This window comes from Poecilia latipinna, unplaced genomic scaffold (genome assembly GCF_001443285.1).
Source record: "Poecilia latipinna isolate Pla-1442-1.1 unplaced genomic scaffold, P_latipinna-1.0 Scaffold241, whole genome shotgun sequence".
In the NCBI taxonomy this organism is placed as follows: Eukaryota; Metazoa; Chordata; class Actinopteri; order Cyprinodontiformes; family Poeciliidae; genus Poecilia; species Poecilia latipinna.
The window spans coordinates 74368-87224 of NW_015112857.1; the positions used below are offsets into that span (position 1 = coordinate 74368).

Genomic DNA, 12857 nt, shown 5'->3' on the forward strand with positions numbered 1-12857 from the left:
CCCCCCCCCCCCCCCCCCAAAGCTTCTTGTTAACACCATAATCGGCCGATTATAGCAAAAGTACTTTCGCACCTGGAAGCACGAACAGCTTCTGCACAACATGTGAGCGAGACTGTCTGCAAGTTATTAAAGTTTCATCATGTACATACCACCTCCGAGGTGTTTTACTGAGAACTCCGAAAGTTAAAGCTGCTATTTAATAAAGCTTCCGAGGTTACGTCCGCTTGCTTTTTTTTCTCCTTTAAGTGGATCTAAAATGAGGATGCGTGTTTTAACAGATGCGTTTTAAAATTAAACGAGTCGATGCGATTTTGCGGATGATAATAATAATAATTATTATGATAATAACAACAATAATACTAATAAAAAACTTAGTGTCTCTTGAACGGCGTCTCTCCGTTTGTTCTCTTTTCACTTCGCCAGCAGCAACACTTGCATGTAATCAGCCACAATAGCTGACATAAATCAACCGATGGATTGACAGCGCCTGACAAATAACTGATTGATTGCGGCGGAGCAGAATTGACACTTGACGGAGGGGTGGAGATAGAAATAGAAGGGCGGTGTATATTATACTGAAAACATGTGACATTCGCATCCCTCCATCACTGCATTGGTCTATTCCTGTCAACGCTTGTCTGTTTAGGGAATTTAAACCGAAGCGGTTGGTTTGATGGTTGTCGGTGGATGAGGCGGGAAGTCCATAAATTGGAAAGACCTCCCGACAAAACTCACAAGATCCAACACGGTTGGGATAAGAAGTAGTTTCGTGGCTTTTATGGGAGCAACAAACTGCTTGGTTGGTAAACTCCTCATGGAATCACAAAAATCTATAACTTGTAGAAAACAAAACAAAAAACAACAACAGCAACAGAAACCAGCTGAGATGTGCACTGATCATGCTTTCTCAGGCCAAAACCGATTTCTGAGGTCTGACCTGGTGATTCAGATTTTGACAGATTTTTTTTTTCCAAATTAATATAGCAAGTACAAAACCTGATAGTCTGCTAAGAACTATCAGGTTTTCATTGAACAAAGAAAAAAAATCAACATAAATCATCAAAATAGAAGTTAGAACCTGTCTAAAACCTGTGTTTTACTTACTGACTGAAAATGTTTTGGGCATTTAGTATATCCATCCATCCATTTTCTTTACACCCATGTCCCTTAGTGGGGTCGGGAGGTGTTGGTGCCTCTCTCCAGCTAACGTTCCGGGTGAGAGGTAGGGTACACCCTGGACAGGTCGCCAGTCTGTCTCAGGGTAACACAGAGACAGACAGGACAAACAACCATGCACACACACACACTCACACCTAGGGGCAATTTGGAGAGCCCAATTAACCTGACTGTCATGTTTTTGGACTGTGGGAGGAAACCGAAGTATATATTTAGTATATAATTATTTTTTTTTTTTGTGCTAAACTTGAAAATTAATAAATTCCAAGCTATAAAGGATTGAATGGGCCATTTTAAAAGTACTGACATATTTGAACGTGACTAATATAACAATTTGTGTTACAGTGAGAAAAAAAACAAAGTTTTAAACCTTCAGACCCTCTGGACCCCCCACGCCAACAGGGGGCTCCCAAGAGCACCATAACTGTTACACAAATAACAATTTATAAATATAAATTATATTACTTAATTCATAAGTTAGTGGCAAGACTTTGTACTTAAAATATTAGATGTAATGTGCAATAATTGTGTTATTTCTGAGTAAGGATGAAATATGTAACACCATATCAACATCAGGGAATGGGCATTAGTCATCTTAGATCTAATTTTACACAAGTATTTTAACAGGACAGTGTTTCAGTGGTTAAATCAGCCCTATAACTTGATTTGGAATATCCCAAAATCAAATTATAGAGTTGGACCAGCAATGTAACCCAGTCTACAACAACATACATTGTTTGGCCATAGGCGCCTCATAATTTCTTAAGTGTTACTACAACATGTATTTGGAGTGGTTTCAGTGGGAGTGGCCTGCTACCAAGGTCAGGAATTAGCATAAGCAGAAATGAATATCAGTCTTTATTTAGATATAGATATTCAAACACAACAAAGGGCAAGATAAAGTGCTTTCATTAACATAAATACGTTGGAAGGCAATAAAAAAAATGTAAAGAAGGATGATACGATGAGAAATTACAAGATGAAGCAGTAAAGCAAAGCTAGGCAATAAAATAATAATAAAAAAAGATTATGAAGAAATACATTTTGAAACTCTTTGACTTATTATGTTCTAAATTAAAGAGTCCTAAAAATATGTTTGGATTGAAATCAAGAATTAGGAATCCTTTATTGTCATTTTGTGTCATCATAGGCACTATCCCCCCCCCCCCTCAGCCCCACCCGACCCCCTCTAGCAGCGGCACTGGGTTTGGTACTAGCCCAAGCTCTATGTCTCCTCAACTTCAGGGACAGGCGTTCACAGCAACCATAATATTTTTCCCCCCCTATCTCCTCCCCCGAGCTGTCAAAACAGAGGCGCTTACAAAGAGGAGAACGTCACATCCCCTTGACCCTCCAATCACCTCAGGGTCCCATTTGATTGGAAGGCGGCAAAGGCTTTAATCTCGGACTAATTCAGCTGCTTTTGAAGTGAAAATTCCTACCAGTTCGTGCTTCGGGAGTACAGAGCGAGGACCTGCAGACAGACGCGCACACACGGGGCGCAGCGCTTTCGGTGCAGGACGCAGCTGCGGATCTGCGATAACCTCTCACTGGTCTCCTTCCCTTCCAAGCTGCCGCGCCTTGCAGCCTCCTCTCCAAACAGGGATTACATTTTACTGAGGCGTTTTGCGATCCTTTTACTCGTTTCTCTCGACAGAAAAAAAGACTTTCTAGTTTTCTTTTTTTTTCCTGTTTGTTTTACGTTTTGGTGCTGGTTTTTCTTAATGAATCTGATGAATGCATCGCCGTTTCATTTCCTGACTGTTGGGACATGATCACGTCGCCCACGGCGTCTGCCCTGAAAAATAGTGAAATTTGTGTCGTGTGGGAAAGCAGCAGCAGCAGCAGCAACAGCAGCGGCGGCGGCAGCAGTTCTCGGAATAGCAGCATCAACAAGCCCTTTCTTCACTCCGCACCTCCGTCCGATCCACTACGGCAAGCGAACCGACTTCCCATCAAGGTTTTGAAAATGCTTACGGCACGGTCTGGACACATTTTGCATCCGGAGTATCTGCAACCTCTGCCTTCCACCCCAGTTAGTCCGATAGAGGTAAGGCGAGCATTTAAAAAAAATGTTTTTAAATGTATTTAGACTTGAGGTTTGTTTGTGTCTTCTCATATCACCCTAAATACTTGGCTCAGAATAATTTTTTCTTCTTGTGAAAAACACTTATACTCCGTGTAAAATTCAGCAAAGTTCTACGTAGAAATGTAAAGGACTATATTTTATATGTTCGTTTTAATTTTGCAGCTTGATGCCAAGAAAAGTCCGTTGGCTTTGCTGGCGCAGACCTGCTCTCAGATCGGCAAGCCGGACCCGCCGCCCTCCTCTAAACTCTCCTCCTTAACACCGAATGGATCTAGCGAGAAGGAATCTAAATCTGGCCCCCTGAAGCTGAGCGACATCGGCGTGGACGACAAATCCAGCTTCAAACCTTACTCCAAGCCGACGGACAAGAAGGACTCGTCCTCGGGCGTCTCGGCTGGGGAGAAGTCCGGTTTCCGAGTGCCGAGCGCCACCTGCCAGCCGTTCACGCCGCGGACGGGCAGCCCCAACTCCAGCACCTCCGCCTCTCCCATGCCGTCGGAGGGGAAATGCGGGGAGAGAGATGAGAAGAAGGAGTCTGACTGTAACAAAAACGGCACGGCGGACGGCTCTGGCACCACCAGCCACAGCAGGATAAGCGTGAGCTGCGGTGGAATTAACGTGGAGGTCAACCAACATCAGGAGGCGACCCCTGGCACCAAAACGTCCTCCTCATCTTCCTCGGAGTCTTCCTCTGTGACCTCCGTGTCCTCCGCGTCCGTTCTCGGGTCAGGACTCGTTGCGCCAGTTTCCCCTTACAAACCGGGACAAACAGTGTTCCCTTTGCCCCCTGCTGGCATGACCTACCCTGGCAGTTTGGCCGGGGCCTATGCCGGTTACCCTCAGCACTTCCTGCCCCACGGAGGAAGCTTGGTAAACGCACAGCTGGCCAGCTCGCTGGGCTGCAGTAAGGCTGGATCCAGCCCACTGGCCGGAGCTTCTCCCCCGTCCATCATGTCAGCCAGCCTGTGCAGAGATCCTTACTGCCTCAGTTACCATTGTGCCAGTCACTTAGCGGGCGCAGCCGGTGCTACCTGCACACACGACTCTGCGGCCGCAGCCGCCGCCAGCGCCCTCAAGTCCAGCTACCCGCTAATGTACCCCACACACCCCATCCACGGCGTCCACTCCACCGCGCCGTCATTCAGCGGACACCCCCTGTACCCCTACGGATTCATGCTCCCCAATGACCCTCTCCCACATGTTTGTAATTGGGTGTCGGCAAACGGACCGTGCGACAAGCGCTTCTCCACCTCAGAGGAGCTGCTGAACCACCTAAGGACACACACTGCTTTTACCGGGGCGGAGAAGTTAATATCGGGCTACCCGGGCTCCTCATCACTGGCCAGCGCTGCAGCAGCGGCCATGGCCTGCCATATGCATATGCCACCGTCAGGAGCTCCAGGGAGTCCCGGGACTTTGGCTCTAAGGAGCCCGCATCACGCATTAGGACTTAGCAGCCGCTACCATCCGTACTCTAAAAGTCCCCTGCCGACCCCCGGCGCCCCTGTTCCTGTCCCCGCCGCCACTGGCCCCTACTACTCCCCTTATGCACTGTATGGACAGAGACTCACCACAGCGTCTGCGCTGGGATATCAGTGAGGAAGAAGAAAAAATGACTTCGAAAAGTTTATAATACTAAGAATGCAAATATAAAGACTTTTATATTAACTGCGCTAAACTTATGGACGGGATCCGTGGACTTGAACTGTATTTATTTATATGTCGGGCTTAAAGCGGGCGGTAACAGCTGCTTTATGGGAGAAGAAAGAAAAAATTGAGCAACTCAAAAAGTGCATTACGTTGAAGCTGAATTCTATAGGTAAAAATGAAAATACGTATATGTTAGAAAACCTAACAAACGTAGGGATCTTCATTTCGATGTTCATTTGAAATTGCTATGATTGTATTTGTTCTTATTTAATGTCTCATCGAGAAGAAGAAAAAAAAATTACATGCATGTCTGTTTCTTAAAATTTCAAACCATGTCCACATTTAAATTTCCCGTTATTTTTCAGGTGATGGAAAGAGATATTGGTATTTTTTTGTATGTATTCTGGGGAAAAATAAGAAGCAGTTCTGTTCCGTATGTTACTGTGCCTCTTTTTTTGTTCTTGAACTCATTTCTTCAGCTCCTAAGGTGCATAATATCAAGGATAAACGTAACATTCACTGTAAATTCAATATAAATTGTTTTACTGGTCTGTTAAATTATTGGCCTTGGGAATATATAATTCAGCATTTACACACACACAGGCCTGTAGTTCCCAAGGCTTTCATAAAACATAAAAAAATTATTTCCTTCTTTCTTTCTTTTTACCTTTCTTTCTTTCTTTCTTTCTTTCTTTCTTTCTCTCAAAAATTCAAACTTTAAAAATAGGTCAGACTGTTGGTTCGGAGTGTGTGTGTGTGTGTGTGTGTCTACACACACTTAAAATAAAGCGGACTTTTACTAAGCGGATTTTCATGAATTGTATCAATACATTGCTCAGAGGAAGCTCGGTAGGTGTATGCTTCATAAAACGAGTGATGCGCCTAAAATCTTCATCAAGAATATTGACGTCCCCCCGTCTGACGCTTTATGACAACAAAAGTCCATGCATTTCTAGATATAAATGGAATAATTATATTTATATGCACTCATAAAAGAGAGAATGTTTTGACAACGATTTTGTTTAAATGCACGAACAATTTAATACAAATTTGACATGCAGGTTTTTTTTTTTATTTGACCTTATATTTTTTTTAAATGTTAATATTTTTCTTTGCAAATCTGACTGGTGAAAGTTTTATGTAAATGAATCAACTGTTTTTTTTTTTTTCCCTCTTCTTGGGTGCAGTGAGTTAGTTTACATCTGATCACTTTGTCCGCCTGTAAATCTAATGTGGACGCAAAGAAATGTGAAATTAAAGCGATCTAAGTTGTGCGAAATTAGTTTGATTTTCGCGAATGTGCAATCCAGCTCCAAAGACATAACGGGTCCATTACATGTTTGCATTGATCATCTCTGATGTAGAGGAACATGCTCTTGCAAAGGTGAGCAACTAAATCTATTTCTAAATGGCACTTTGCTGATATTTTCCGCTGAGGTGCTTGAAGTGCTACGGAAAACTTTGCGGACAAAATTGTTTTTGTGCGTTTATCCGACGTTGATTCAGGCAAACCGGGGCGTTTCGTGTGCTGATTCTTGGAATGCTTTACTTTTTTTTTTTTTTGGTCTTGCAGTTCCAGTTATCGTCATGATCATCAAGAATACCTCCTCAGCCTCTCGTTTTATCGCGCAGCCGTTAGTCACGCTAAAAAAAAAAAAAAAAAAAATCCTCCCCTCACCGGTGCGCATATAAGGCCCACACGCGTCCTAAACTGATGTAATGACGGTGAAAAGGGAGCAATTTCCATTTTTACCCACATCATGGTGGCTGTGCTCGGAGGTCCCCGGTGGAAGGCAATTTATCATGTGCCCCTCCCCCTGGCCCCTGTCACTGGAGGAACAGGCAGGCACATGTGTGCATGAATTACCGAGCCTCCCACCACCCCAATAGCCCTCCCTTTCCTCTCCCTTTCAGCTTCAACGGTGGAGATTTGACACAGAGAGGAGAGACAACATGGGGGGATTAGAGTATGCAGGAGGGCTAAAGTACATATTCACTTTGTCCATCAAGGTCTGAAGGTGCTAAGGTGTGCACTGAGCGCAGCTGAACAGGGAGGGGGGCGGTGGGGGGGACCCTACAACAACCCGAAACGCTCGCCTCAGGTAGATAAATATAGTTATGTTAGTTTTAAATTAGATTTTACTTAGGCTGAAGCGGAAATTTTACAAACTAATTTAAGCACATTATTTTATGCCCATTTTTAACTTGTCATTTTACCACATTCTAGGAAAGTTTTTTTTAATTTTTATTTTTTCCACAGGTTTTATTAATGGTCAAACAAGTTCAAACGCAGAAAAAAAACATTTTATATATATATATATATATATATATATATAAATTCAAGCAGCAGCTCCTTACGCTGAACCTTGTCTTTTAACATCCAAGCTTTCATATGCATTCATTCATTTATTACAAGATAGAGAGAAAAAAAAATATTGTTTTAAACAAAATATCTGGTGCCACAATTATCAGTATCCATCTATCCATCCATCCATCCATCCATCCTGCTTATCCTAATAACTGAGGATCTGAATTTTCAGGAACTGCTAACTTACAACTCATTGCTTTCTTCTTGTCTGTGGTATAAATATGACAAGGCACAAGGGTCCATTTCTACCAGTCCCTGCTCTACTAGCCCGGAGAAGGACCCATATTTGTTTTTGCGCCATGCAAATTGAGGAGGATCCAAAATCAGGTAATAAATAGAGAATAACAACAGCAGTCACATCTCTCGGTCACCAAATTACTAATTTAGATTGTATTCATGTGCAGGCATTTGAAAAAAACAAACAAATAAACAAACAAACCAAAAAAAACTTTTCTGTCCCACCATTACAAATGTAAAGTGTGGAGTCTGACAAATCGGTAGGTTTAAGTGGAACTGTGCGCTCTGGTCAGATGAAACCAGGGAGCTTTTTGGTAACAAATCCTTCTGGTAAGTTTGGTCTGAGGCAAATAATGAAGTAAAAGTCATTTCCACTGTTGAGCATGGCAGGGGATCTAGGATGCTGTAGGCCTCCTAGATGTAGGAGAGATGCTGGAAATCTTTGTATGATGAACTTCTGTAAGTAAGAAACATTTAATCAAAACCACTTGACTATCCATCTTGTGGTTATAAGATGTTTCTACATGTTTAAGTGTGAGATCATACCACCGTGACAAAAATATTTGACTTTTTATACATCATTACTAAGAGTAACAAATTAGTTCATATCTATTACTGAAACCTTGGGGGAAATACTTCAGATCACATGTTTAGTAGAGATAACAGAGACAGTGTTTCCATTCCTTTAACTCAACTCAATCGTTCATTTCTTCCGTCTCACAGTTAAGTTCTTGCGTGCTCAGCTGTCTAAACTGTAGTCGAGATAAAACACAGGCACTAAAACATTTGGAAAACATAGCCGTATGGGAATGCACATTTCTTTGCGCATACTGTGACTATTTGTTTGAGACCAGAAGCAGTCCTCTTCAGATTTGTCGGACATCCACAAATAACGGCACTGGATGAAAACCTGGCAGGACATCTGGCAGCGGAGGAGGGGGAGTTCGGGACGTGACTCACACACACACACACACACACACACACACACCTAAGCATATATTTGGTCCTACTGAATTACCAGCACTAAAACTGTTATTAGTGGGTGTATGGTACGATATAAAGACAACATGTCACCAAGAGTAGTAAATCTATAGCTTTGCTAACAGCTGTGTCAATGAGAAGAAACAGCTTCAATGGTGAACCCCCATGCCAAGCATAAGTCAAAAAGGGATTATTATCTCTAATGTACAGCGGCAACAAAAAAATGCATATAACTGTGGGCATGGACGTCACAATAATGTTGGGCCTTTTAGGATTGGGATAGGATGAAGGATGAGCTGACATCCTTCTTTGTCAAAAGACGACAGATCACACAGCAAAGAAAAACTTCAAATGAATTTCAAAAATAAAATTGAGTGTGGAAGTTCAAATGTATTGTGCATTTCCTATAATTCACAACTGCTCAAAATTTTACAGAAGCTCAGCCATAAACATACACTCCAAAAATATTTGCTTTTTAAAGATCTCCAAAAAAAAAAAAAAAAAAAAAAAAAAAAACTGCCTCTCAACCAACTAGAGTCATTAACAAACTTCAGGCTTAGTACTGACTGGATATTTGAGGACTCTTCTTTGCAGAGTTGGTTGACTGAATTTTAAATAATTGGCCTTTGGGGACCATTATAACATAGCAATGGCTTGTGTGTAAAAACACACAGATTTTCCATTCCAAAACCATTGTGGTTGGTATTATTGTCCCATATAGGCATCTAATTTTGTCCAGATTTTAGTCACCAAGGTTTTGGCTTGACTAAGAGGTAGTCCTTCTTTCTCATTACACCTGCTTTTATCAAAACAGGCATGATAGTACTGTGAGAGTGAGTGCTGGAACAAAAGACCTGAGCTGATGAGCTAACAGGTTGCAGGTGTGAGGGGAGAGAGCAGAAGGCAAGCTGAGGAGAGCCTGAAATAAACATAACTACAAACAATATGAAGAAACTAAACTAAAGTAAAAAACAACACTGATCAAAGAAAGAAAGAGACTAAGGAATACAGAATAATCAAACCTCAAAAATAACTGTAATGTAACCCTAAATTGGACTCCAAAGCTAGTGTTTCAGGATCTTCAAGGTTATTATAGACTTGTGTTGTTCTGGGATGTTCTTGAATTAACCTAACCAATTTCCTTAATTCTGAGGGTGGCATTTTGTGTCAGGTTTAAACACAAGCAAGACAAGTTTCATCTTAGAGTAAACGTCCAGCTGTTTACAAATGTCCACAGGTTGGTTTGAATGTAAAATGGTCAGAAAGGGAGCAAAAGCAAGAAACAATGCACATCATCTTTGCTATATACAAATGCTTTAGGTAAATTTCCACAAAACCTGCCTTTCATCCATTGGATTGAAAAGAAAACCAACAGTGTCTTTGGTCACATGCATCATCACTAAATACCGGTGTTCTGATTGAGTGATATTAGAATGCAGTCCCCAAACTGAGGACTGCAATGGAGGCATTTTGGTTCTCGAAAATCTGTGTCAAGGAAGACAGGAATCCCTCCCAGCTCTCCTGCACGTGGTTACCCTCCTCATTGATTTACAAATGTAAAAGTGCTCATCCAGGTGATGTGCAAGAAGTGGTGGTGCTGATCTCTCCGTGCCACTCAGATCTCTATCCAGCGAGACACTTTCTTGTGCTTAGACAGCCTAATTGAGGTCATTTCTGTCCTCTCCGGGATCTCCGGTGCACTGGGGGTGTTTTAGTGTTCAGATAATTTGCCCATTTTCTGATTCTGACAAAGAATATTTTATGGAAATGCACCCTTATTCTAGGCACCTTAATGGAGCACATTGGAGTAGTGTGCAAGCTGATGAGGTTGTTGCCTGTCACTGACGAACGTGGAAAGCAGAGGAAATGTCAGGAACGGGCTTTGCTCCAAAGGGCTCTTCGGCTCCATTCAAAATCAGAAGTGTCTCGGTAGTTTTATCTTTACTGTGTTGCAACTCAAAACTACAAGATTGTTCCAACGTTGAAGCCGTGTAGAGACAGAACAAGGCATTATATAGAAAATGACTTCTCGTGTATGTAGTTACTGGGTGGACAGTGAAAGTTAGAGCCCTCTAATTAGGATAAATACTTAGCCTGCTTGTGTTTCATTGTTAGTTTTATTGTTTTGTTTGTTTTTTGAGTAGGCAGTGTTTCAGTCTACCAAATCATTTCGGTCTCCTGCTACTTTCTCCCTTTTTTGAGAAAAACCTAATTGTGTTATATGTCAGTAAGTACATGTTATTTCAATGGGTGTGGGCCACCAGTTACTGCGACTGACATGCTCCCATGCTACACAAATATATGACTTTTGTAGCCGTACAATGAACTTTATCCATTACTGAGTGATTTATCTTCTGTGCTGGAATAGATCACATCATTGGTAAGCAGAATGCATCTGTTCATGCAAACAAGTACATGAAACACTGGACAAAATCACTAAGAACTCAATGCAAAGATGGTCATTCTAGGGAAATTGTGTTCTATCAAATTATACAAGGCTGAACGACGATGCTGCTAATGGAAATGTGATGTCTTTAAAGGAAGTAAGTAAGGTCACAGTTGATTCTATGACCTTAAGTGTGACTTAGTTTGCTTAATCCACATACACATAACAATTAATGACTACATGCAAAAGGTTCAAGTAGATTACCTATAAGGCCATTTTAAAGGAAATCATAAACTTCAGGCATATGCTGTGTCAGCTGGATCGAGTGGGGGTAACAGGTTATGTTGATGAAGATTATTTGCATTGTAGCAGTGGTGTCCAGGCCTTATGCAGATAATGTGTAACTGTTACATCCTTCTGTTCATAATCTCAATTTCTTGAGCCAATTCACACTTGACCAAAATAATTTTCTTCAGCTTTACTGGAACATGATGAAACACAATCTAAAGTACACATTTTATTTCAGTAACTAGATGAGTATACTGTGGCTGGAGTTTATCCCATGAGATTTTTTTTTATTTAATTTTATTTTTTTGTGGCAAAAAGCATGGCTGCACATTTTAAAGTTCTGTTAGAATTATACACAACTGGTACATACATTCAGAAAATACAAAAACAATTGGGGAAAAAATAGTAGTACACAAACTGTTTTTGTAGTTTGTCTTTCTAATAAAAAAACAAACAAATAAACGAACAAAAAAATAAACAGTCAAAGGACAGGTTGTTTGGAATCAAACATCAAACCAATGCTTTTGCTTCTGGGCAAAAAGGAAAATGCCATGAGGCTGAAATTTGGAGCTTTCGAATCAACTTGCTGAGATAAATAAAGGACTTGTCTTGCCCATTTTTCTTGAAATAAACCAGGAATAATTCCATTCTGGCCAATGTAAAAACATTGAATATAACCAGCTCCCTTTATAAAAAGAAGAAAAACAAACTTTGAACTTTTAAAAGGAATTTTAATGAAAAATAGATAAAAACCAAATAATGATCAGGTGTCTTGTCCAGGATGAGCCCCAGTGCTCAGTCGCTCATTTAAAAAAGGGGACACTTGTTCTTTAATCTTCTTCCGTAACCATTGGATAGGTTTAAAGATTAAGTCAATTCATTGCTTGCTTCAAAATAGGAAAATAGAAAAAGTAATAATGTGTCTTTTTATAGAAAAGCTGTTCATCTTTAGTCTATGTTGCACTTCTGAGCTGAATTTCCCACCTCAGCAGCTGTTTGCAAACCTGTAAAGAATCACGTGGGGACATTAATAGTTCTTTGTGCACCGTTGATACTCCACAGGACCATTATGTAGTTTAAAGAACACCGAAGCCTTAGGACTTATTGTATACAGAGCAGAAGAAAGTGTAGGTTATACTTCACCTTGATATCCTCCAGAGCTTCCTGGTTGGAGCCAAGTGTGAAAACAGCAATATATAACTCCTGTGTGATTTATGAGGGCTATATTTATCATGTTGATATAAACTATTCAACTATTACCAGCTTCCACGCTACGCCAGCAATTTATCGATGTCAGTGATACAAACAAACCCTAGTGCCCAATACACAGCCAGCGCAAAACCAAACTGTGGCGTGCTTTCCCTGGTGTTCAGTCGTACTGCTTATGATACTCTTATTCAGCTCAACCAAGTGTTGTAAGCAATGATGTGTAGAGATGAGACATTTGAAAGGAACTTTAGGGTTCACTTTGAAGCAGAACCATTACATTTCAATGAATCTGTAATTTATCTCATTGGCTTACTTTTAACCCTGCAGCAAGTGTAAGAAAAACAATACAATGTAAAGTGTCACATGGTAGTAATTTCTTAGTTTTCCTTTTGTGATTTAGATTAGTAAACTAAATTTGTTCATATAAATAATATTGCTTCGTAGCTATATATATATATATATATATATATATA

At 40.9% G+C, this 12857-nt stretch overlaps 1 protein-coding gene across 1 annotated transcript; it reads left to right on the forward strand.

Annotated features, from left to right (window-relative positions):
• Positions 1-2462: 2462 nt before the first annotated feature.
• LOC106947432 (zinc finger protein 503) lies at positions 2463-5351 on the forward strand. The gene is made up of 2 exons (XM_015032420.1): positions 2463-3226; positions 3428-5351. The coding sequence occupies exons 1-2, from the start codon at positions 2948-2950 to the stop codon at positions 4862-4864; spliced, it is 1716 nt and encodes a 571-aa protein (XP_014887906.1). The 5' UTR covers positions 2463-2947; the 3' UTR covers positions 4865-5351.
• Positions 5352-12857: the final 7506 nt, after the last annotated feature.

What these genes read in the sequence shown, in the direction of transcription:
- LOC106947432 (XM_015032420.1), top strand. Translation starts at nt 2,948, where the DNA reads ATGATCACGTCGCCCACGGCGTCTGCCCTGAAAAATAGTGAAATTTGT. An exon ending in CCCCAGTTAGTCCGATAGAG is followed by an intron (nt 3,227 to 3,427) that starts GTAAGGCGAGCA and finishes TTAATTTTGCAG; the next exon opens with CTTGATGCCAAGAAAAGTCC.